The sequence below is a fragment of the Notamacropus eugenii genome, chromosome 3 (genome assembly GCF_028372415.1).
Source record: "Notamacropus eugenii isolate mMacEug1 chromosome 3, mMacEug1.pri_v2, whole genome shotgun sequence".
NCBI classification, from domain to species: Eukaryota; Metazoa; Chordata; class Mammalia; order Diprotodontia; family Macropodidae; genus Notamacropus; species Notamacropus eugenii.
Window position 1 is genome coordinate 219,279,406 of NC_092874.1, and position 25,066 is coordinate 219,304,471.

General features: G+C 40.1%; 1 protein-coding gene across 2 annotated transcripts; it reads right to left on the minus strand.

Moving 5' to 3' along the window:
* ENDOU (endonuclease, poly(U) specific) lies at positions 1-25,066 on the minus strand. 2 transcript variants are annotated; one of them, XM_072654499.1, is made up of 10 exons: positions 24,864-25,066; positions 18,743-18,865; positions 12,684-12,749; positions 11,930-12,064; positions 11,485-11,656; positions 9,463-9,662; positions 4,865-4,978; positions 4,028-4,134; positions 1,852-1,994; positions 1-308 (listed from the first exon to the last, which is right to left on the minus strand). In XM_072654499.1, the coding sequence occupies exons 1-10, from the start codon at positions 24,916-24,918 to the stop codon at positions 188-190; spliced, it is 1,236 nt and encodes a 411-aa protein (XP_072510600.1). In that variant the 5' UTR covers positions 24,919-25,066; the 3' UTR covers positions 1-187. The 2 variants fall into 2 exon arrangements, with proteins under 2 accessions (XP_072510600.1, XP_072510601.1); XM_072654500.1 differs by lacking the exon at positions 18,743-18,865.

The following is a 25,066-nucleotide window of genomic DNA, read 5'->3' on the forward strand; positions in this document are numbered from 1 at the left end:
TTTTTCTTTTTTTTGGACTTTTCTGAGCTTGAGAACCTTTGCTCACATAGTCATTTTCTTGATTAAAACTCCAGTTTAGATAGATGTATAATACCTCCCAACTCTAGCCCAGGGCTAGATAGGGCAGACAGTTCCACAGCTCAGGAAGACCTCCAGCGTCCCTCATATTCTTTCCTTGCCCAGAACTCTAATTTGTAGAAGACACCACATAGGCTGTAGCAATGTACTTCTTGCCATTTCCATAGGTGATCTTGTCCCAGGAATATGTCTGGATGGCCAAGGGGTACCCACCTAGGCTCAAATGACACCTATAGAGACAAAACCCACAATCACAAATGTCTTCCATTCTCTCTAAACTTCTGACTCTAGGCTACAATTCAGGAAACCCAATAAAACAAGAATCTCTCCTGTTTCTAAATATCTGAGAAGATAATGTAGCAGTTTTCTTTGACTATATTTTCTGGTGCCTTAAATCCTGATAGCTAGGAAAGCACTTTGTAAACCTTAAAGTACAATAGATAGAGGGATTATTATTATTAATTACTACTTTCAGTCTCTTCTACAGTTTCAACCCATGAACCTTTATTCTTCATCTAAGGGAAGAAGGGAATAGAGAGAGAGAATTGTAGAATTTTAGAGCTGAAGACCTAAATGTTAAAGAATTTGCCCAAGATCACCTAGTTCCTTAGAGTCATAGAATTGTAGAGGTATTTTAAAGGTCATCTAATTCAGTTCCCTCATTATACAGATAAAGAAACTGAGACCCAGAGAAATGAAGTTCTGTGATACTCAGGATATTGGGCAGCTAGAAGGTGACCATCAGGCCTTGAGTCAGGAAGACCTGAGTTTAAATTTTACCTCAGATATTTACTAGTGGTATGACCCTGGGCAAGTCACTTAATTCTGTTTGTCTCAGTTTCCTCATCTGTAAAATGAGCTGGAAAGGAAATGGAAAACCAATACAGTATCTTTGCCAAGAAAACTCCAAATGGGGTTATAAAGAGTAGGACACACTGAAACAACTCAACAACAACAGGTCTAATAGTCCTCCTTATGTTAAGACTACTAGTTCATCCTACTTATTATTTGTATCATGTACGTGTTTTACAACTTCCTTTGTTACACTATGGAGAGATTAGAGATTTTTATCTTTCTTAAATGACGTATATTTGAACTTTTGGAGATTAACTTAATGAGGTTGGAAGGATCCGTGTCTTTCAGTTGGAGCTAACTGGCAGGTGTTTCCACTGGACTAAAAACCGATAAGACTTATGGGTAGGAGTGTGCTGGGAAATATTTAACAATCATCTCTGGGGGGGGAGTGTTAAATTTAATCTGAATTATTAGTATTTTCTTAAGTCTAAACAACAAATCCAACCCTGATTTAAAGAGTCTGATGATTTCTGAGGTATAAATGCTCACACTGAAAATTTAACAATTGGCTGCTTTGAGCTGGCTCCAGTACACCCCTGCTATGAGGCACATGAGAGCTGTTTTGAAGTATCTGAAAACCTATATCCTATCACATGGAAGGAAGACTGTCCTAAGTGTTAGGACTACTTTTCAGGTATGCTGTAAAGGGGATTTTTGTTCAGTTACAAGTCAGACTAGATGACACTGGAGGTTCCTCCCATCCCTAAGCTTCACTCATTCTGTAAAGTTGCTTAATTCAAGGTCACAGAGCTAGAATTCAATACCAGGTCTTCTGAGACACAAAGAAAGTTATGTACACACCTAATCCCAGAGCCAGTTTGTGGACTAGGACCTGGGTCTCCTGCCTCTCTTTCCAGTGTGAAGACTGCTATATATTCCTCAGCCTGTTGTAATATTCCTGGCTGGCCTTGTACTTACACTCTGCCGGGCCTGCTGATGAAGCACAAGGAATAGAGAGCGAACTCAAACTCAGGACTGCTGCCGATGAAAGCTGAGCCCACTTCTTTGTAGTAGCCATCCCAGTTGAATTGCAGTCCCAGCACATCAGGATAAGAGTTCCACTGCAGAGAAGAGGAGGAAGGGGATGAGCCTTGGGAAAGGGGAGAGTTAGCCAACCTGAGCCCTACAAAATAGGAGGAGTTGACAGGGATGTAACTTTGGAAGGAAATACCTCAAGTCAAGTTAGCTAAGATTTAATGAGCACCCATTATGTGCCAAATACTTATAGGTATCATGATTCATAGGGAAATATTTGTATTCCTGAGATCTGGTAATGTCTTAGTGAGGTCAGTTCCCATCCTACAAAATCTGCTTAAGTAAGAGCAAAGAATAGAGAAATTTCAGTACAAAGGAGAAAAAGCATCTGGCATCTTATTTTCAAGCCCACACTTGGAAAATGAAAACCAGTTATTGTCTTCCAAAGATATCCTGGCACAATTTTTAAAATATCCTTTGAAAAGGCATGAAGATATCAATCAATTTGGGCAGGCTGAAGCTTCTAGCCATTTTCATAGCTGCTGGGGGGAAAAGTCATTGTTGGCAGAGGGAACAAAGCAGAAAGATAACTATGATCTATTTGTTTTCTTCTCTGAGCTAGAAAACATTTCCCTAAATGAAAAAAACCTGTGGTATAGGAATACAATGGAGTATTATTGTGCTGAAAGAAATGATAAATATGATGGATTCAGGGAAACTTTGGAAGACTTACATAAACTGATATAGAATTAAAGGAGCAGAACCAGGGAAACCATCTGCGCAATAAATATAATAATGTAAAAGAGAACAATTTTGAAAGATTTCAGAGCTCTGAACAATATAATCTCCAATCATGATTTCAGAAGACTGATGATGAAAACATGGTTTCCACTTCTTGACACAGAGAGGTGAGGGAATAGAGGTTAAGAATGAAGCACTTGTGTGAATTTGTTTTGCCTGGCTATACTTATTTGTTATCAGGGAAAGCTTCTTTTAGGGGTAAAGGGTGAGTTAGTAAGTAATGATAGAGATGTCCCCGCTCAAAAAAAAAAAAAAAAGGAAAGAAGAAAGGATCAACATTTTAAAAAATCAGAAGAAAACAAAAAGTTCAGAAAGAGACATAAGACAAATAGGGCATTTAAAAAATATCATGTTAAATTTAATATATACTTTAAAAAGCCTAACTATATGAAATAGAAATTCATGATTTCATATACAATTTTCTTTATATATTGAAATGTTTGTATTTGTTGATGATTAATAAAATTTCATAATAAAAATAACCTTTTAAAAGAAATATTCCCCTTAAGCAAACTCTCTTTCCTGTAGCCTTTATTTCAGTCAAACTGGCCTCTTCTCCATAATTTCCCCCTTCGTGCTTTTGCCCGCATTGTTTCCTGTGTCTGGAACGTTCTCCCTCCTGATTTCACTTGTTGAATTCCTACCAATCCTTTAAAATTCAACCCAGAAACCACCTTCTCTTATCCTCCTACCAGAGATACTGTTCCTCTCAGGGTTCAATGGCATTTTATGCCCCTTGGTAATGCCCATGCCAGGCAATATTCTATGGTTTTTCTTTGTATACATTTGTTTTCATGTTGTGTCCTCCACTAGATTGTAAGCTCCTTGAGAGAAGCTGTCCTTTGCCTCTTTTTGTCTTCCTTGTGCTTAGCACTGTGCCTACAGTAAGTCCTAAATACATGTTTATTTTTTAATAATTATCAGTCTACTAGAGCATTAGCTCCAGGAATATAGAGTCTTTTTAGCTAGTGTAACAGTTTCTCCAGATCCAGCATAGGATTTGGAATACCTTGGGTGCTTAATAACTGTAACCATTTGTTGAATAAGTAATTTTCAGTTGTCCCTGGCTTCTTGGGCTTTTATTCTTTTGAAGTGAAACAAAGAGAGCAACTGTACATTTGCCTGCCTTTCTTGAGACCCTCTCAAAATAAGCCTGCTCTCTGGAAGATGAGACTGCTTACCATCCTCCACATTGAACTGCTGATGGAGAGAAAAACAATGACAACTTTGGCAATTCTAGGTTGGAGGCGATGAAGGGAGGGAGTGAGGACACCTAATAAGGCTTTTTCCATCTATAAGAGCAATCCTCAGGACTCACCGGCCCATCATAGTTGTGGCTATAGTAGTCGACCAGACCTTCCTTCTCCTGCAGGTAGAAGCGGATCCAGTTATGGAATCCTGTCACTTTCCCCTTTTTCACTTCACCTAAAATAACCAAAAATTTCAGGGTTGATCACTCATCCTCTGAGACACCTCTGAGATTCCAAGAATTTTTTACTTCATGCTTAGATCCCTGAATCTTAAGCTGAGTTTTCCATCATTCCAGATAGATACGAGTCTCTTCACAACTTTCCTGAACTTTCTTTTTCAGAATCTTCTACTCCCCACATTCAGGAAAACTCTTCCTTTGTGTTTATTTACACACTGGCTTCAAGTTTTTGAGATTAGTCCCACTCCTGGAATAGGCCTACACCAGTTCTCCAAAGGTAAGGAGCTCTGGTTGTGTTATAAGGCTAAGACTAAAGAAATCAGGTAGTCTACGGATGGTCTTGAGGAAACATGGCGAGGAGATAATCATAGACTCTTTTTTCACCTTTGTAAACTGGAAAGCAAAGATACCAAAATGACTAGAATGCTACCCAGAAACAAATCTTCCCTACAGGGTCTCTTGCTAGAAATAGTGTTTAGAAATTCCAGTGTTCAGAGTTCTCACCTACCTGGGTTCTTCTAGGGGAGAGACTGCCTCAAAATAGCATCCTAGTCTCCTCTAGCTTGGAGTGGTTGGGGAAGAAAACAAAAAGGAATAGGAAAAACTCCTTCCCATCCATTGGCATGGTTTCAAGTTCTCTGGTCTGAGTTGGGTCCCTCAGACCTTTGACTTAGAGAAATAGTCTCCCACCACCTTCACCTCAACTGTCAAACAGAAAGACCTTACCTGAGAAAACATGTTCAAAACCACTGGAGTCACCCTCATCATTGCCACGGGAATACAGCCCAAACCACATGTTCTTTAGGTCACTGACAAATTCCTGCTCTGAGCTGTATCTGTCTAGGGAAATGGACACAGACAAATAAGAACCTGGGAACTGACTTGGGCCAGATTTTAGTTGTCAGAGGAGAGAAGAGGATCTCAGGATCAAACCACTAAGATGTTAATGGGTTTTAATCAAGCAACAAATATTAATTGAGATATGTAGTATATAGGCAATATGGCTTTAGGTATATAAAGAGTATATATTAAAAAGGATTACTCCACTCAAGGAATTTATAATCTCATGGCAGAGAAAAGATTAATACACATAATAGGAAACAATATATTATTCTAAACAATTATACTGTTGTAGAGGATATAGGAAAATTGGGTTACTAATGCACTGTTGGTGGAATCATGAACTGATCCAACCATTCTGGAAAGTAATTTGGGATTATACCCAAAAGGTTATAAAACTGCATACTCTTTTAATCTAGTAATACACTACTAGGTCTATGTCCCAAAGACGTTAAAAAATAAAATGAAAGGAAAGAAAAGGAAAAGAACATATACGTACAAAAGTATTTATAGCATCTCTTTTAGTAGTCAGAAAGAACTGGAAATTGAGAGGATACCCATCAATTGGGGAATGGTTGAACAAGTTGTGGTATATGATTGTGATGGAGCACTATTGTGATATAAGAAATGATGAGCAAGACCCTTTCAGGAAAACCTGGAAAGACTTACATGAACTGATGGAAAATGAAATGAGCAGAACCAAGAGAACATTGTGCACAGAAACAGCAATATTGCACAATGAGTGACTGTAAATGACTTAGAAATTCTCAGTGATACATTGATCTGACAGGTCTGAATAACCTGTGGCCCGTAGGCCATAAGGGGCAGGTTGTGCAGGCCTAATCTAAACCAATTCTGAAGGACTTATGAAGAAAAATGTTATCTACCTCCAGAAAAAGAATTGACAGAATCTGAATGCAAATCAAAGCACACTTTTTAAAAACTTTATTTTTCTTGGAGCTTTTGCCTGTATTTTCTTTCACATGACTAATATAGAAATGTTTTGCGTGATTGCACATGTATAACCTATATCAAATTGCTTGCCTTCTCAATGAGGAGGGCAGGGAGAAAGGAAGGGAGAGAATTTGGAACTAAACATTTTTTTAAACTGAACGTTAAAAATTTTTACATGTAATTGGAAGAATACTTTTAAATAAATATACCAAATGGGTTAGCATAGTGGGAAGGCATCATAATGGAGGTGGGATGGGCTCTGAAGAATGTAGTAGGATCTGACCTGGGGCAGAGTGAAAGACTTAAGAAACATTCCAAGTAAGAGAAACCCAAACAATGTCAAGAAAGAGCACATAGACAGAATTATGTGCAGGACTACCCCCTTCCCATAATGGAAATTTGGTTTCACTGTGTTTGAAAATCTTACAATTTAAAAGTCAAGAGGCCCACAGAAAACACATTCTACCTGAGTAGAAACCAAGATATTGCCACAAAGGGTCCCACCACCGGAAGCAAGTGAAGCTCTTAACCTCTGAGTGATTGCCCTGGATGTAATTCAAGCATCCATAGGTAAAGAAATTGAGAATCTTAGGCTGTGCAGAAACCTGATAAAATAAGCAGGATTAAGGGAACTCCAGGATTCTAGAGTAGCAAAGAAATTCAATATTTAGCAAGAATGTGGAATAATCAGCACAAGGGCATAGATTTAGAGCCATATGAGATCCTAGAGTCTAATCCTCTCATTTTATAGATGAAGAAACTGAAGCACAGAGAAGTTAAGTAACTGCTTAAGGTTATAGAACTAGTTAACATCTGTGGGGGAATTTAAAGGTCCTTTAGTGTCCAACACTATCCATAAATCCATGCTGCCTTATCATAATGATTATGACAGGTGGTGTCCTGTAGAAAATGGAGAGAGGGACAGAAGACTTAGGTTCAAGTCTTGCCTCTGACATATAGTAATTATGACCCTGGATACAGCTTCAAGCAACTCTTTAAGTTTAACTTTAAACTTTAAGTAGCCAGTATGAATCAGTAAACAGACAGTTCTTCTATCAAGACTTCCCTACATAGACGAAATCGGAAGACCAAATCAAAAATAATGATGACTGACATTTACACAGCATTTTAAGATTTATAAAGTGCATTCTTTGCAACAAACCCATAAGAGTGCTACACTTGGAATTGATGCAGTTTGAGAGGTTCAGGGACCCCTCATGGACCAAAGTACAGGACAGGGTCATCTGGAAAGAATTCACGGACTCAAGCATTTTTTTTTAAGTCAAGTTGGCAAAGGCTCATTGTAATACTAATATGGTGGGCAGAGTTCCTTGGGGAACTTGCATCCTAACAGGAATGATGTTAAAGCTTATATAGGAAAAGTAGTGGATTATGTGGCAAGTATGCTACTTAGGTGATAACATACAACCTTGGTTATAGGCATCATTCACTACTGGAAACCCAGGGGCAAGGGAATTCCTAAGGGGTGTGTTTTTGTTCTATTAAATCTGTAACAAGATAATTTAAGGAGTTGATGTCTATAGCTTGACCTCTGGATTGTATACAGTAACTGTGAGAATCAGTACATGATAGTTCTGCTGGTACAAGATAGTCCTGTTCGTACAAGGGAAATTCTACAGAGGTAAGCTTATTCTTGTAACAGGGAGAGATAGTTTGCCTCACTAGGGCTCTCTCATGAGTTGTTGCTACGTATAGTGTCCATGGTCTTGGGAGAAAACTGTCAGGGATAGTGTTTTGAGGCTAGACAGAAATGTGGTCTTGAAATTGGGGTCCAAGCACCCAAGCACCCCATCAGAATCAGGAAAACCTGAGTTCAAATCAAGCCTCAGACATTTACTAACTATATGCCTGTAGGCAAATCACTTATCCTATATTTGCCTCAGTTTCCTAAACTGTGGAATGGGGATAAATTACAGCATCTATCTCACAGGGTGGTTGTAAGAATCAAATGCAATAATGTTTATAAAGTGCTTAGCATAGTACCTGGCACAGAGTAGGTGCAATAATATTAGGTGCAATAGAAATGCTTGTTCCTTTCCTTTCCTCACACTCTGCAGCCGATATGTGATTGAACTGGGACTCAAATGGAGGTCTCCTGACTCCAGATCTGATGTTTATTCTGTTACACTATACTGGAAGGAGAAGATGCAATGTGGCAGATCTAAAAAATGGAACCCTTTGATGTGGAAGGAAAATAGGGTGCCCATTGTCCTGATGGCAACCACTCGGGACACTGGACTTGGCTACTACTTTACCATAACAGTTGAGAAGACAACTCACAGAGGAAGGATTTTCAGGAGGAGTAATGGCTAATGAGCATGTTATTTTGAGACAAAGAGAGACAGGAAAGAACAGGGACATGGAAATCTGATTTAGAGTAAGAAGATAGTCTATCAAGCCAAGAAGTTGTGCCAACCAAAAATACCTTTGGCTTGATTAGGCTTAGTTTGTATCAGGAACCTGTACTGTGTAGGAGTTTCCTTCCTGTGTCTTTGTTGCTTTTTAAAATCCCTCCCACCCCCCCCCCCCCACCCCCCTTAGTTTCCCAGTAAAAGCTTTTGCAAACTAGAACATCATTTTGGAAGGGTTCCCTGGCTGGTTAATAAGGGAAGGTGAAGTCAAGGACAGGCTGGCTATGTGTGGTATTAGCACAAGTTTCCAAGTCAGTTAAAGGATTCCCCTAAAAGGGTAGAGACTCACCTGGGAGTTACCTAGAAGGGAAGGAGGGAACCTGGAAGGGAAAACCTACATCCTTTTCTCTATTAGATTTTTTGGGGAGATTTAGTTGAATACTCCCCTCCCATGCCAATCATCTCCCAGTAATTTTGATTTTCCAGACTATATTCTCATTTGATAAGGCTATTGGCAGAATTGGAGGAGAAGACTTCAGGAGTTAGCTAGAGACGCTATTGATTCTTCTGCTTTGGAGTTTTGTCACATAGTAAGAGTAAGAAGGTGGCATACTCTATCCTAGGGGAAAAGAGAGAGACAGATAGACTGAGAGAAAGAGAGACAGAGATGGGGGGAGAAAGTGAAAGAGGAAGAGAGAAAGAAAGAGAGAGAGAGAGAGAGAAGAGAGAGAGAGAGAGAGAGAGAGAGAGAGAGAGAGAGAGAGAGAGAGAGAGGGAGGGAGGGAGGGAGGGAGGGAGGGAGGGAGAGAGAATGTATTTGGGAAGCAGTGGAAAATAAGATCAGATAGATAAGCACCTTTTAAGCATTTGCTATCCTCCAGGCACTGTTCTAAATCCTGGAAATACACGTACAAGCACACACAAAAAAGACAATCTCTACCCTCAAGTAGTTTACATTCTAACGGACAAGGAATATATTGATTATTGAAGGTTTTGAAAACCAGATGATTTCTCACCTCTTTAGGGTCTAGTCATCTTTCCATTCCCCAAGTTTTCTTTGGCCCCCTCCTATAGATCTTTGCAACCTTTTCATAAATCTTCCCCATTGCCTCTCCAAGTTCTCTCTCTCTTCTACCAAAGGGTTGGGGGCTCACTCACTCTTTTGATGGAGGAAGCCGTAGAGTTCCTTCATGACTGCTGTCTTCATTATCTCTTGAAGGAAGGTATCCTGTTCCCCAAGCTGCTGGGGAGTGAAATGTTCCCTGTGACCTGTCACCCGCTGGTAGTTATTAAGTAGGTTGATGAATGCAGCATAGGTTGGCTTGGAGAAGAGTTCTTCATTTACATAGCTGTAGAGCCTAGGTGACATCAAGAGAAATTGGATTGGGTCCCATAGCAGAACAAAAACTATAGTCCCATAACAGAGCAAGAGGTAGTTTGGTGTTATGAACTATCTCTTACAGATATGCACGCAAGACCCATGCCCTAATTTATACTTTGTCTCTTGCCCTCCATTCCTCCTACTGAGACTCTCTTCCTTAAATAACCTAAAAATAACTCAGAAAATGCTGAATTCAGAACTGTTATATGAGGCTAAATCTGATTACATCTTTTCTATGCATATATACCTATTCATAGAATATATATGTATACATATATGTGTATATATAGGCATATATACAAACATATATGTTTATATACATGCATGCATACATATATAGGCATAGAGTGTGTATATATACACATACATACAGGTATACTATATTTTATGTATGTGTATATATAGTCATATATACATATACACATATATACCGCGATACCCTCCCTTATACACATAGGGGAGGGTGTTAGAGTTCTAACCCAGAGTCCTACAACGTGACTCCCACTCAGTTCAGTGATTAAACAAACAGCCAGGGCATACCAGCTCTGCATTTTCTCTAGTTTTCATTATTATTATTTTTATCATCATCAATTATTATCTCTGTCATGCCACTCACTCTCATGTAAGAGTTAACTCACTTGTTCACCTCACTCTTCTCTTTCTCCTTGAAACAAATAACAAATTTCCAAGCACTAAACACAAACACTGGGCTTTGGCCCGGGTTCCTTCCTTCACCACACCCAGGCTAGTTTCCATCTACTTAGAAACCAGCACTACCCCTGAGGCAACTTCCTGAAACTTTTAAATAGGCCTGGGGAAGAGCCCCAGGGAATCACTGCATACTGCCTACTCTCACAGACCCAAGCCTATATCCTTCAGCTCATAGCATCTTCAATTTCTGACAAGTGTCTGGCTACCCCAATCCCCACTCTACTATATTACATACCAGAATATAAGATACTATATTCTGTCCTGAAAAGAAAGTCAATTGGCATAAATTGTTATTCACTGGAAGCTTACTGCTTCCCAGTGTGGCATGAGAAATTGTGTTGACTACGAGATGTCACTTCTATGAACTCCATTCCTGCCTCCCACCTTGCTTTTTGAATTCAGTAGTCTGATGAACTAGAGCTTGACCTGACAGAGGCAAGGTTTCAACAATAGGGACTGACAAGTCAGAACTCTGAGGACAGCCAGGACTATGCACATGCAATTACTTTAGTACTAAGTCTAGAACCCCTGCTCTGGTGCTCTGGTATGTCTTCAATACATTAAGAGGGAAGGGAAACTGCCAAAAAGGTCAAGGACCAGCACAGGAGTTACTTAGGAAGGGGAGAGATGAAATGGGAGGAAAAGCTAAGAGTTCTAATTCTTACATGCCTTTTTTTCATCAGATTCCTGGGGCTAATAGGATCCCACCTCAGGTCATCCTGTCTTTCATCTTGCCAATAGGAAGATTCTACAATCATTCTAGACAATCCTATGTTTGTCCAGTGATTTCTTCCCAACTGCCCCTGTGATCTTCTACGATGCTTTGCTACCCAAGTCAATCAGAAGAGCTGTCTAAAGACAATCTGTCTAATTTCAATCTCTCTCTCTCTTTAAGACAATCTCACTTTCCTAAACCTTTTATCTATATTACTTACAACCTCCCTTAAAATGTCTTCCCCTTCTAATTCATTGTTATTCTTCTGTTTCTCAGCTGAAAGACTTGGAAATTCCAGAACTGAGTCAGGCTCAAAAGAAAGAAGAATGGGAAATAAACAGAAAAAAAAGTCTGGAGAAAGAGGAGGACTCACGGCTCAGGGCATCGATCCACACAGTCATTTGTCTCAGAAGGAGAGATACGGTTCTGGCTGTTGAGAATGATATCTTCCTTCCGAGCTTTGTTGGTGTCTACCTTATAGATCTTCTCTGAGATAGTCAGGAGTTCCTCCTGAGTGATGGCATCGCTGCTTCGGGAGAAACCATCTAGAAGGAATGAAGAGTGGAATGTGGAAACACTAAAGGGAGGGAGTCAGAGCAGGCAGCTCATTCTCTCTGGAGTACCACCAAAAAGGGAAAAAGGAACAGACAGGGAAGTCATTTGCATGTAGGATGACTCCCGCATGAGTTTCCCTAAAGGTTGGGTGTATGCAAGAAATTGTGTAGGATCATGTCTGTTGTCCAATGCAGCACTTTCCTCCTCTGGCATTCTTTTTTTTTAGACAGAGTATGATTAGAAGTCATCACGGAAGGGCTCACCATGGGCACACAGACTCTCATAATCTTCACAGCAGTTCCCAAACTTCTGGCATTTTGAATTGCAGTGGCATGGGTGATGTTTGTCAAAGGCTTCATGACAACGGCCATGGCAAGAATTAGGAGCCAAGTACAGATCTAAAATGATGAGAAAAAGCAAGGGTTAGTTGTATACAGGTCTACCCAACGAAAACAAGCTTATCTACAAACCCAGCTAGAAGTCATTTTGTCCTCTCCTCACAACCTGAGACAATCAGGAAAGAAGAGGGTAAAGGAAATTATTTCTTCTTAAAGATCTCCAGGAAAAACATCAGCCTAATTTTGCTCATACCCCCAGTCAGGTAGTCAATCTTGATGTCTAACTTCATTTTTCCTGATGCTCTTTTCCTTTGCTCCTACCCTTTCAATGAATGCCTCATTGACTCTAGATGAAACTTCCTGGAATCTGACCCTAGAATCCTTATTCTGGCTCTGTTCCAGTTGCCTAAGTCTTGTTCTGTTTCAAATCCCTGGAGGTCAGAACCCCTTAACACTCTAGCCAGGACATATGTTTGGAGACCCAACCCAGCACATTCTGGCTTCATCCAAATTTAACACTGCTATTGCTACTAATATAATCTCCCTCCCCATTCCCCTCATTTTACTCTCACTTGCCCTTTATTTTCTTCTTCTTCTCTTCCTGTCAGTATCTACATCCTTAGTACCAATGTTCAAAGATTTTGGATTTTTAAATTTTCAAGGAAGTAAAAAAACCTACTGCTGTCTGGGGCTTCCTCTTCTTCCCATTCTGTTTCTGTCTCCATTTCTTTGGGCTCTTCTTGACCTAAAGGAACATAAAATTAAAATGACAAATCATGCCCCTTCCAATTCAATTACATATGAAGTTTAGGAACTGTGATATGGTTACCAAACATCAAAGAATAAAAGGTAGAAGAATGACAAAGGCAGAAGTGGTAAAAATGAGAGGATGAATTGTTGAAATAAGCCAGAAAATGTCATACACAACAACTTCCACTAGAAAACAAAATACCTTACTTTATGCAAAACTTTGCATAAAGTTTTTTATGCAAACAAAACAAATTTTGTTTGCACAAACAAATGATAACTTACAAGATGACTATTCAATTTACTAATGGACTTTTAATTAGAAAAGGAATCATTCTGCAAAAGTCCTTCATCGAAAGTTTCAAATTATAAAAATTCCATTTACACACAACTCTTTAGGCTATTACATAAAACAAGAGAGACTGGTGAACCTGAGGAGAATCAAATGCTTTCCTTCACATAAAATGCTTTTCAATTAAAAAAAAAAATAACCAAACAAAATTTAAAAACCAAACAACATCTAGTAATCTACTTCTGAAATTACAAACATCTGACCTTCATATATCTTGTGTTGCAAAAGAAGTGTGCTAATAAATGTTTGACAATTAGCTTTCCAGAGAAAGGTGTATTCATGACACACTTTTAAGTTTAATCTGCATTATTAATTACTTTCTTAAATATAGACAAACAACAAAACACTAAATCAAGCCCCACTTTGTAGCATTTGTGGATTTCTAAGTTGTAAATGCTCATACAGAAAATTTAGCAATTGGCTTTTACCACACCAGCCAGTTAGAGCTGACTCTAGCACCCCACTGACAAATTTATCAGGAGAACCTTTACTCAATTTGATGAGCCCTTAAACAACCTGGATCTTTGTCAGAAAATGGGCCCTTCCCATGGAGCTAGACATGATGAGAGGACGAAGGGCATTCCTTAAACACTGTGTGGCTCCTGGCTTCCCTTCTTCCTTCCTATTATTGGATGTGTGGCCACATTTCTAGAAGCCTTCTTACCTGAATTTGCTTCATCTTCCTTCCCCATGTCTTCCTCTTAGGTATCTGGGTCCCAATTAGGGCCCGCAGATGCAAGGGCTGCATACACCTTCTTTTTGTTACCTTTTCCCTTCGTCTTCAGAGCTATTCTCACAGTCACCTTTTCTTCTACCTCTTCTAAAGGAAAGTTCTGACTCATAGAAAGCTTTTCACGGAAATCACCTAACTCCTTTTACACCTGAATCTTTTCCTCCAGCAATTTGTCTCTATTTTTTTGCATAATACGATAACTTATTAACAACACCCATCCTTTTCTACATACCCCTGCCATTTCTTTCCCCGGTTCTACTGGGATTCCTTACAAACATCTCTCTAAATCTCTGGGTTCTCCCTTCTGTAGCCTTGGTTCCCAGTTTTCACGAAGTTCTGTGCTTTTAGCCCATTCTCTAGCCAGAGGGGAATAAGGTAAGTCCTCCCAATCCAGGATAACCATTTCCTTCTCTAGCTTCTTCCTGTCTGCAAGTAGTGGTTTTGTATTTTGTGATCTCATCCTTGCAGCCAAGCGTAAGGTGAAGGCAATACACACAGCAGCCACTATGGATAAACATACATATTTCCAGGGTAGATTAGCAAAATATAATGAAATCTGTTCCTCCAAGAAAAAACCAAAATATTCATTTAGAACCTCATTATTAGGATACCAGGAGGCAAGATTTAGCAAGGCACCCATCATTAATCCAGAGAGCACCAACATCTTAAGCATTCTTTCTATTAGGCCCCCCCACTAGCAAGTTCCCCTACATAAGCTCTGCCCTCTGCCTTGCTCTGGCTCTCTGCCTGTGCTCTCTGCCTGTGCTCTCTCTCTGCATATGCCCCTCCCCTCCCTCCCAGCATTCCTCTGTTAGGCCTCCTTTCCCCCCATAAGCTCCTCCCCTGAGTCACATGGGCTCCATGTGACCCAGGCTCCATGTGATTGACTCTGGTCAGCTATGAGCTAGGCCAGAGGTCAAAGAGGGTCATATGGGCCAATTAATGGTCAGGGAATATCTTCTCCATTTTCTCCCCATTTCACAGATGAAGAAACTGAGACAAGTGTTTGTATGTGTATAAGTAATTGGCTTTTGACCTATTGGTTCATTGTCTTTCTGAACTACTCCCCACCCCCAATGCACAGAGAGACAGATGTAAATACTAGTGGTAATGATACTACTACTACTATTACTATTAGCAGCAATTGCATAGTGCTTTAAAGTATTATCTAATTTTATCCTCACAGCAATCCTTCGAAGTAGATGCTAATATTATACCCATTTTACAGATAATGAAAATGAGGCACAGCAAATTTAAGTGACTTGCCCAGTATCACACAGCTAGTAAGTGTCTGAAGACAGATTTTAAACTCAGATCTCCAGGTCCATTGCTCTAGCTGCTTTGCCAATCTAATTGCCTCAGTGATGATAGATAGATTAATGAGCTGTTAAACTAACTGCAAAAATTTGACCATACCTGGTGATCTACTTCAGATTCCTTGAGTTGGAAGAGACCTTTGTTGTTGACTGGCTTAAAACTGGCCCCATCTCAGGTGGCCCATAAATAGCTCAAGGCCTGGAGTGAGTTTAAGACATTAATAGACTAAGTTACCTTGCAGAAGAGATCCTTTTCCCTACTCCAGAGGATAATAGGGAGCCCAGGGAAAGAATTCTTTCCCCTCTATGGACACAGAGGCAGCATTCAGGTAGTTCCAAGGAAAGTGACGGCTAAGGACTCAAGAAAGTCAAATTCCAGAAGGGAGCAGACCCTGGGAGCCCAGCTGAGTAAACTGTCCAGCAGAAACTCTGTGAACAGGGTGGGGAGCTTCATGGGGACTTCATAAGGAAAGGAAGAGATGTGTAATCTTGGCCTCATTTGGGGGTGAATGTTTTGTAGCTGCTATTATGATGTTATTTTACTAAGTGTCATTACTTTGAGCTTAATGGGTTTTTCCAGCTGCCTGGTAAGGGGAAATTCATCAGTGGAATAGTTTATGAGCTATACCAGTAGGAATGGATACCCTCAGGGTACCTTGATCCTAAGGTAGTAGTTATTCTTCAAGGAGTTCAGCTCAAGAGTGTAGGTTGGAGGTAGTTGCCCTGCCTACACAAACCTGTGCCATGTCAGGAGTATATGGGGAAAAAAGTTTTATGTCTAATTCAACAACTATTTTTAAGTACCTATTTAACACCTATGCACTGTGCTGGGCACAAAGATAGATGCAGAATAGATCCTACCATTAAGGAATTAAGAATACAGAAAGGTGGGGAGAGATGTTATACAAGCTAGACAAATACAAAAGGAAACTGGCAAAGGCCAGTCCTTATGAGCATGCCCAGAATGCAGAAGTGATACAAGTCCACACGTTGCACTTGGGAACATAAGCATATGTCCTCTAACTGGCTCCTGCTCTCTTCCCTAACCATATGGCAAAGAGATGGATTTTTGATTGTTTGCTGAGCCAGAACTAGGGTTCATTCAAAACATACTAATTGACTAAAACAAGTCTTTCATGCCTGGCTACTGTTCTGATGAAAGAGACATGTTGGAATGAAATGTGACCTGTGAATACAGGCCCCTATTCTTTGCTTTGATCTCTGTTTTCGGGTTAAGATGTATTGGTGATGGCTGCAATCTTGTGAGTTATGAAGGCTCAGAATAGCAAAGCACCAGATATTCAGGATCTGGAGCTCTTCTCAGATTTTGTGGTCAGCTATAAGGAGTGAAGTCCTAAACAACCTATTTGGCCCAGCACAGATCAAAGGCAATCATCCATTCACCCATCCCTTCATCCATCCATTGGCTACACACTACTTTAGAATTGAACTTCGTGAAACAAAAGTTCATAGAGCTATATTAAGCTTAATCTCACTCTTTCCAGGGACCCAGGTGCTATAAAGGAGAGTCTTCCCTCAGGTGTAACTGATATATCTTCTTAGTAGGTATCCCTTTGTAAAAGCTAACTGTTCATTATTTAACTCAGACTTGTGACTCTAATTGCTTGTAATTGATATCAGGGAGAAGACATAGGAATGGAAGCTGAAGCCAAAGGCATTAGAGAAGACTGACCCCATCTCCAGTGTCTTAGGGGAATTGGTAGAACCCTGAGGAAAGATATAGCTAAACTTACTCTGAGGGATCTGACTTGTCTGTGAGAGTGGGAATTGGGGTGAGGGGTCTAAGAGCCTATATAACTAAGAGTCCTTTATAACTATAACATAAGGGAGATTATTATAAGGGCAGAGCAGAGGTCCATGAGGCAAAGTACTAGGAGAAAGTCATGGGAGAAATTTGAGGAGGCAAAGATCCCTTTTTACCTGAGCAAGGATGGAGGAGGGAGGGCAAAGAGAGTAGTGTCTCAAGGTCAGCAAAAGTTTCATGGACTATAGGGCATCTGAGTTGGATCTTCATCAAAGACCAAAACTTTAAACTACAGAGAGAGGAGAAATGTACATCCCAGAAATGATGTGTAGTGTGAGCAAAAGGAGAGATGGAGGAAGAATGAAAACAGGAAATGGAGAATAGTCCAGTTTGACTAAGTATGTCTATTCCATGGAGGGAAGAAGTAGGAAATAAAATTAGAAAAAGATTGGAGACAGATTGTGGAATCATCATCATAAAAATAATAAGCATATTTTACAAACATTTTCTCATTTGAGTCTCACAGCAACTCTAAGAAGCAGGTCCTACAAGAAATGTTATCCCCATTTTACAGATGAGGAAACTTGAAGTTAAGGTGAACTTTGTTCATAATTATTCAGTTATCCATGTCAAAGGCAGAATCCAAGTCAGGGCTTCCTGACTCTAAGTCCAACACTCTGTGTGACAGGTCATGCTAAAAGGCTTTTAACACCATGATCCAACTTGTCTACTTGATCTACTTGGGTGCAGCTAAGTGGCAAAATGAATAAAGTGTTCTTCTGATGTCAGGAAAACCTGAGTTCAAATGTGGCCTGATATACTTACTAGCTTGTGTGACCCTGGGCAAGCCATTTAATTTCTATTTGGCTCAGTTTCCACATCTGTAAAATGATGATAATAACAGTGCCTACCTCCTAGGGTTGTTGTGAGGATCAAATGAGATCATATTTGTAAAGCACAACATAGTACCTGGCATATAGTAAATCCTAAATAAATGTTAATTATTATTACAATTAAATGGTAAGACAATACAGAATTGTTGAATGTTCTTGAGTGGAAGAGTGACATGATTAGAGAAATGAAGAGGAATATTACACAGAGAATGTGTGTGAAAGATGATTTAGAGAGGGCAGAAATTGGAGGCAGGCAAATGAGTTAGAGGGCTAGTTGAGTTAGAGGCCTAGGGAAAAAACCCCACATATCACATCATTTAAAATTGTATCTTCTTTAGGTTCACAATTAAATAATTCTACAGGTGTACCTCACTTTAGGCAATAGACATTCTCAAAAAGTATACATGGGTATAGTTTAGCTACATTTTGGGCTAAAGAGGCTTTTATGGGCTGCCCTAGCAATCTACCCACTACATGTGATCTTATTTCTATGAGAAAATATGTACCAACTTCCTAACAACTGACCCACCACTGAATTTTTGGAATGAAATGCAAGAGTACTGCCTGTACTTCAAAATAGTCTGATGGAGGATGGGTGGAGCAGTGGAGAATATGTCCTCATTTTATTTTCTGTACAGTAAATCAGAGATGGGGCTCTTGACACAAAGGGGTGGAAGCTGAACTCTTGGCTCTGGGCCAGAATAGGGGGTAGTGATCCTTAATGTTCTGTATCTGGTTTGGACAGACAGCCTCCTCCAAAGATCCTCATGCACCCATTCCTGACTGTCCATGTTCTGACTCAGTGCCTGCCCCCTCTACCCAGAAAACTGCACAGAGCCACTATCAACCTAAACCAGAATGAGTCCTAGACAGGGAGAAGATAAGATATTCCATTAGCTTGGTGCTCCTGGGCATCCTGCAGAATGACTCACTTGTACACAGTTTCTCATAGTCCTCACAACAATCCTTGTGCTGCTTACACCGGTGGTTACACTGGCAGCCGGCTGCCTTGTTCAATCTCTCTCCACAGCGGTGTGCGCATGACTCCATTGTCCCTATTAGCAATAAGAGATACAAGATCAGGCTTGTGGTATCATCAGTCTCACTGGACCAGGACTCCATAGCAGCAGGCTCCAGGGACTCAAGAAAGGTTCAGAGACCGCAGGGAAAGTGGCTCCAACAGAAGGGAAAGCTCAGATGTCTCTGCTCAGAGGACACTTTCCCCTCCTCTTTACAATATGATCCTCATAGCCAGTTCAGAACTTCATGATATCAGTTCCACCATCCATGCTATTTCATCCTATCATGTCCCCTTTTTGTCCTTGTTCCTTTCTCTTCTGCCCCTTCTATTTCTTCCACAACCTCCATCCCATCTTTTCTGGATAGGAAATAGAAATCCCATCTCATTTGTCCCTTCCACAGCTCCTGTTCCACTCTGGTTTAGGATCCATATTGGGTTGAGGCTAAGGTTAATGCTGAAATTGAGTTAGTGCCAAGGTGGGGTTTGGATTGTATTTCGGGTTAGGGTGTGGGAGAAGTCTTATGGGTTGGAACCAGGGTTAAGGTTAAAGTTCAAGTACGAGCTAGGGTTTAATGCTACAGTTTGAGTTAGGATTGCATGCAAGCATGCTGGATTTGGAATGGAAGGGTATGAGTTTAATTCTTATTTCTATTAGTATCCTTTGCTAAGACTTTCTCTGAGACTTGCTTTCCTCATTTAAAAATGAGGATGACAATTTTTATACCACCCATTTCACAGAGATGTGAGTGTAGGGGTATCATGTCCTCCTTGGACTCTCCATGAACCACGTGCCTATGCAGATCATAGCAAGTGGTGATGCTTATTTATACTCAACTACACTTGGCACCAAGGTAGCATTATCATTTATTTCATTCCTCACTAGCCTGTGTAGGATACAGTCACAAAGGAGAACATGTTTTCTCTACTTATAGTCTTAAAACACTGTGAAAAGATATGATATTATAATTAGTTCCAGTTACAGGGATAGTATAATCCTAATTTGTTCTTTAGTCAACTAGCTGTGTCTGACTCTTCATGACCCCATTTGGGGCTTTCTTGGCAAAGACACTGGCATGGTTTGCCATTTTCTACTCCAGCTCATTTTACAGATGAGGAAACTGAGGCAAATAGGGTTAAGTGACTTACCCAGGGTCACAAAACTAGTGTCTGAGACTGAATTTGAACTCAGGTCCTCCTGACTACAGGATTAATTTCCACATTTGCTTCAAAGTCTGGTTTTATCCCAGACCATCTCCTTAAATCTAAGCAACTATTGTGTAGATATAGGGTCTCTGTGTGAATATATATATAATATATGCACACACCTATATGTGTGTGTATGTGTGCATGTGTATTTTTCCTACAAGAGGTGTCCTACAAGAAGTAATGTATAGACTCACATAAATCCATGACCCCACCTGGATAAGGAACTCATCAAGATCCATTAAGGAAGGTGGGTCACCACTGTCATCTTCATATAAAACAGTTAGCACATAGCATAGAGTCAAGGCTATAGTTAAGCTTGTGGTTAAATGTTGACTCACTCTATGCTTAGGGAAAGTATAAATGTCAGAGTGAGGTTCAGGATTAGGGTTAAGCTTATCAGTACAGTTAGGATTAAGATTTAGGCTCCTGGTGTTTTGTTATTGTCAAAGTTGGAACTGTAGGTAAAGATTGATTTAGAGACTATATTATGTTATCTATGTTATAGATATCTATCTTATAGATAAGATTGATCAGAGTTACTGTTGATATGGAGATTAATTAGCTTTAGTGACTCAAATGTGAATTTTGATCATGATTTGGGTTAGAATTGGATTTGATATAAAAGCAATGATTAGAATTCGGATTTGAGTTAATTTTTAAAAATATGGTAAAGATAGGGAAAATTTAGGATTACCTTTAAAATCAGTGATGGAAATGTCACTTCACAGTTAGTGAATACAGTGTTAAAATGAGTTTGGGATTATGTTTAGGGTTAGAGTATGGATTGAATCATATATTGGAGCTAGGTTTGGGGTTAAAGTTTAGCTGTGGGCTGCCACCTCCTAGGAGAGCTTCAGGATTATTGCGAAGAATTCCTGACTCCATATGTGCTCTTAGCGTTGTCCTTTTGCTCTCCATTTAGCTCCAACAAAACATGCATCATTAATCCAACTTCTGATAGGATTGTGAAATTATTTAATGTCAGTGCTTTAAAAGGTTGGGAACCAGCTCAGATTCAATCTAGCTCTGATTCTGTCCAGCTGAAATTCTGTCTGGCCCACTTGTCAATACAAGCATCACAAATGATTAGGCTTCTTAAGAGTCAATCCAATATGGTGAATCTTTTAAATAAACTTTGTTTTAGTTTGGCTTAAAAAAAATGTATTTAATAAGAATGTATGTGTAAAACCCATATAAGATTGCAGAATTGGAGGGAGGGGGAGAAAATTTAAAATTTTTGGAAGTGATAGTTGAAAACTGAAAACAAATAAATAAATTAATTAAAAGGTTGAGATCCACTAGCTTTAGATTAGGTGCAGGGTTGGAAGTTATTGATATGGCTAGAAACTGAAATAAAATAAAATCTGTTTTGTGTTTGGATTAGGAGTTATTTAATGGCAAGGTACGCCTTAGGACTTAGCTTTCATTTCTAGTTTAAATATGATTTAGCTTAGGCATTATGGTTCAAATTCAAGCTAGGTTAAAACATGTCTAATGTTTTAATGGTGCCCATGTGCTATGCCATCTGCAAGGTGTGAAACAACCAGATTGGCCGTAGGAGGTGAATTCATTAATTGGGGACCTCATTTAATAACCTAAATCCAGTGGCCTCCCTTTATATCGTTCAGTCCCATCTCTTGAACATACTTATCTAGCTGAAAGCAAAAAACAAACAAACAAAAACCCACAGCCTTTAGCTCTATATCCAGGGGTGACCCGGAGCCTGCTTATCTTGCTTTTCAGCTCTGGAGAGCTGATTGTTAAAATTTCGGTATGAGCATTTGCAGCTCAGAAATCAGCAACCACTTCAAAATCAGGGCTGCTTATTATTTTGTTGATTGTCTAAATTTAAGAAGGGAATGGAAAAATGTTATTATGCAGATTAAAACTTAAGAGTCATGGGTACATTTTTTTTCTAGAGAACCTGTTGTCAAACACTTGTGAGCACACCACCATCTACATCCCAGAACTGTTGAGCTCAGGATTCTGAGAATCTCTCACATTTTGTAGAGAAATTTCAGGACATCTTCCCTGATGTCAGAACTGATGAAAGTTCTGTAAAAGCAACCCTTGTGATGCGACTCTTTCCTCGAAGATGACTTGAGTCCAGGGTTATTTCCCTTTTAGGAGTTTCAGTTCTGGAAGACACTCAAAGATATTTAAAATTGGTAATCCTCTGTAGCCCAAATCCAGAAATATGAAGGAGGAAATATGTAAGAATTGGTAGTAGCCAATCAGTTTAGCACCAGGCCCCTGGAGAAGCATAGCCAGAACCCAAGGAAGAGAGAAAGGGGAAAAATTAGTAATTCATGATAAATCAATTTAACGGAGAAAGGGAAACACTCACCTCCAGCTACCAGAGCCAGTTCAAGAAAAATCTGAAACTGAGACCAGCGAGGGGCACAGGGAATACAGAATACACTGGGAATCAGGAAGAGCTAAGTTTGTAATCCTGCCTCAGACATTTGCTAGTTGTGTGATTCTGGACAAGCCACTTAAACCTCTATCTGCCTCAGCTTCGTCATCTGTAAAATGGCTACTCCACAGGATTGTTGAGAGAATGAGATTACACAAGTAAAGCACTCTGCAAACCTTAGAGAACAACATAAATATTGTTATATTTCAGGGAAGCCCCCATTGGACCAAACTGAATTTTTTTAATCACTAGAAACACAATTGTATTCTGGTGCCCAGGATGATCCTCTGTAGTCACTAGTGCTTCACTTTTATTAGTGATTTTGATCTCTAAAATCAGTCATCGAGAGGAAAGAATAGGGTTGAGGGACCCTCCCTTTGACTTCCTGGGACATGTAAGGATATTACTGGATTATAGGCACTAGTCACTCTGACTAACACTCTAATTCTTCCACCCAGCATCTACCTCATTATGTTTCTGTCAGACTAGTAAGATGAGACACATGAATCACTGCCCCACCTTCCTCTTTCCATCTATCATCCTCTTTCTTAGTGTATGTATGTATATGTACATATATGCACATATATGTATGTATATATATGTGTGTGTGTGTCTTTCTTTCTGTCTTTCTCTTGGTCTCAATTCTTCTTCCCTCTACTCTGTGATGAAACATTTACTCTCCCTGCTTAACCCCCTTATCTTTCTCATTTCTTTAGGCTGATCCAATAGTAAGTCCATCTTCTGAAATCTCTTTCCAACAGGTTCAACAATACCCATCAAAAGGAACTTAACTCTAAAGGCCTAAACCTGAATGAGCAGTAGTGTCTTTACATCTCTAGCCTTCAGCTCTTGGATCAGAATACAAATGTTACATGTTTGTGTTTCACTGGAGATCCCGGTTACTGTTTCCATGGAGACAACCTCCTGTAGGATCAATTTCCAGTACCTTAGCTTTCCCTCCAAATTCCCTCAAAAATGGTTCTTCAAAATTTTCCTGAAAACCAGTATACAAATGAAACCCATAGGTTGGCAGTTTAGATGTTCCTGGGATAATACAACTTTGCCCCAATAGTTATGACAATTTGGTATAACAAACAGGGATGGGGTCTCTTTTTCCATTGACAGATGGGAAATTCTTGAGACATACATATAAACCCCACAAGAGGAGAACATAGATCCGTTCAACTCTCAGAAGGAGCATCTCAGGCTTTATCATTGAAGCTCTGCTTTTTTATTCCTTCTACAGGACTCTGAACAAGATCTAGGAGCTGAAGGAAGGAAAACTTGGTACCCTCTTCCTCTGTGGAGGAAGTTCCAATTCATCCTCCAATCTCTTTTCCTAATGAGAGGTATTAACCTCTTAGCCAAGGATTCTCAGCACACTTTGCACTATTCCATACCTAAAAGAACATGGAGGCAGGGGATGGGGACGAACATTTCTGTATCTTAGAACTTTGTTCAGACTTGATGGCTGCTTGGTTCCCAGTAGCAGTAGAGGGGAAGGAAGGCCAAGAATCTCACTCTGTGTTAGATGATTAAGGTCCTGCCTTGCCCTGCTCCAAGGCCTCCTCATTTACTTCCTGGTTAGATATAGCCTTCCTCCTTAAAGAGAAAGTTATTGTCTTCCAGGTAAATTGGGAAAGAATTGGAAGAGATCAGCAATAGTTAGTGGTTCTCTCTACAGGAGAGAAGAGGACCCCAGGTCTGGAAGAGGGAGATCCTTCTCAGTATTCTGCCTGTGATCTCTCTGTTAACATTCATTGCATCCGCCAAGCAGTCAACCTTGTGTAGTCTGGGAGATTCAGAAAGTGTCCAGGGTTATTAGACTTCTTCGTCAGGCATCTACTCCCCTCTGATGTTAGACTCAAGGGAGGCTCTTCTGACCATTTGCAGACTCATTTGTGCAGTCGCAGCCAAAGATAGAGCTTTCCCCACCCCTTAGCATTCTAGGGAGACACTCCCCAGGTTACCTCAGAGGCTGAATGTCTTCCTGAGACTAACTTGGAAAGATTTTCAGGCTCCTTGCCCCATCATCCACATAAAAGTCAATATGGGGTAATTACCAAGATGATCAAACACCTCAAAGATAGGAGTCTACAGTGGCAGCACTGTAACCCGTCAACTTACAATAACACAAGATATGCCATTCTGGATCACTGTTAATCCAATGGGACTAAAGGATATTTTTGCAATAGCACAACTCTCCTCATTCACACAAGCACCCAAGTACTTTCAGACTGACATGGGGATCTAAGAAGATAATCAGAAGGAGGATGCTGGCTTTGGGGCAGAACTATCTCTTCCCTTGCCCTCAATATTTTCCCAAGATCCCCGGTGCTTTTCTTCTTCTAACTTTTTCTTCTTCTACCACCTACATCCATTCCATTCTCCCCCTTTCCCAAGTACTCACCAGCCCAGGCTAGCCTGCAGATCAGGGCTAAGAACAGGAGGTCCCTGGTCCCCATGGTGCAAAGGCAGAGGAAGCTGGTTGCTTTCACGTGTTCCCAGAGAAATTCCACAAATCCTAAACAAGCCTATCTCCTAGACTGAGCCTTTTAAAGGCTCTGGGCTTGTGGAGCAGGTGCTTCCAGATCTTTTCAGGAAGGAAAAAAA

Excerpts from the sequence above, each read along its gene's own strand:
- ENDOU (XM_072654499.1), bottom strand. The coding sequence starts at position 24,918 with ATGGGGACCAGGGACCTCCTGTTCTTAGCCCTGATCTGCAGGCTAGCC. Across the intron at positions 11,657-11,929 it reads TGAGAGTCTGTGTGCCCATG|ATGGTTTCTCCCGAAGCAGC; the intron begins GTGAGCCCTTCC and ends CATTCCTTCTAG. Across the intron at positions 1,995-4,027 it reads GCCACAACTATGATGGGCCG|TGGAACTCTTATCCTGATGT; the intron begins GTGAGTCCTGAG and ends TCTTCTCTGCAG.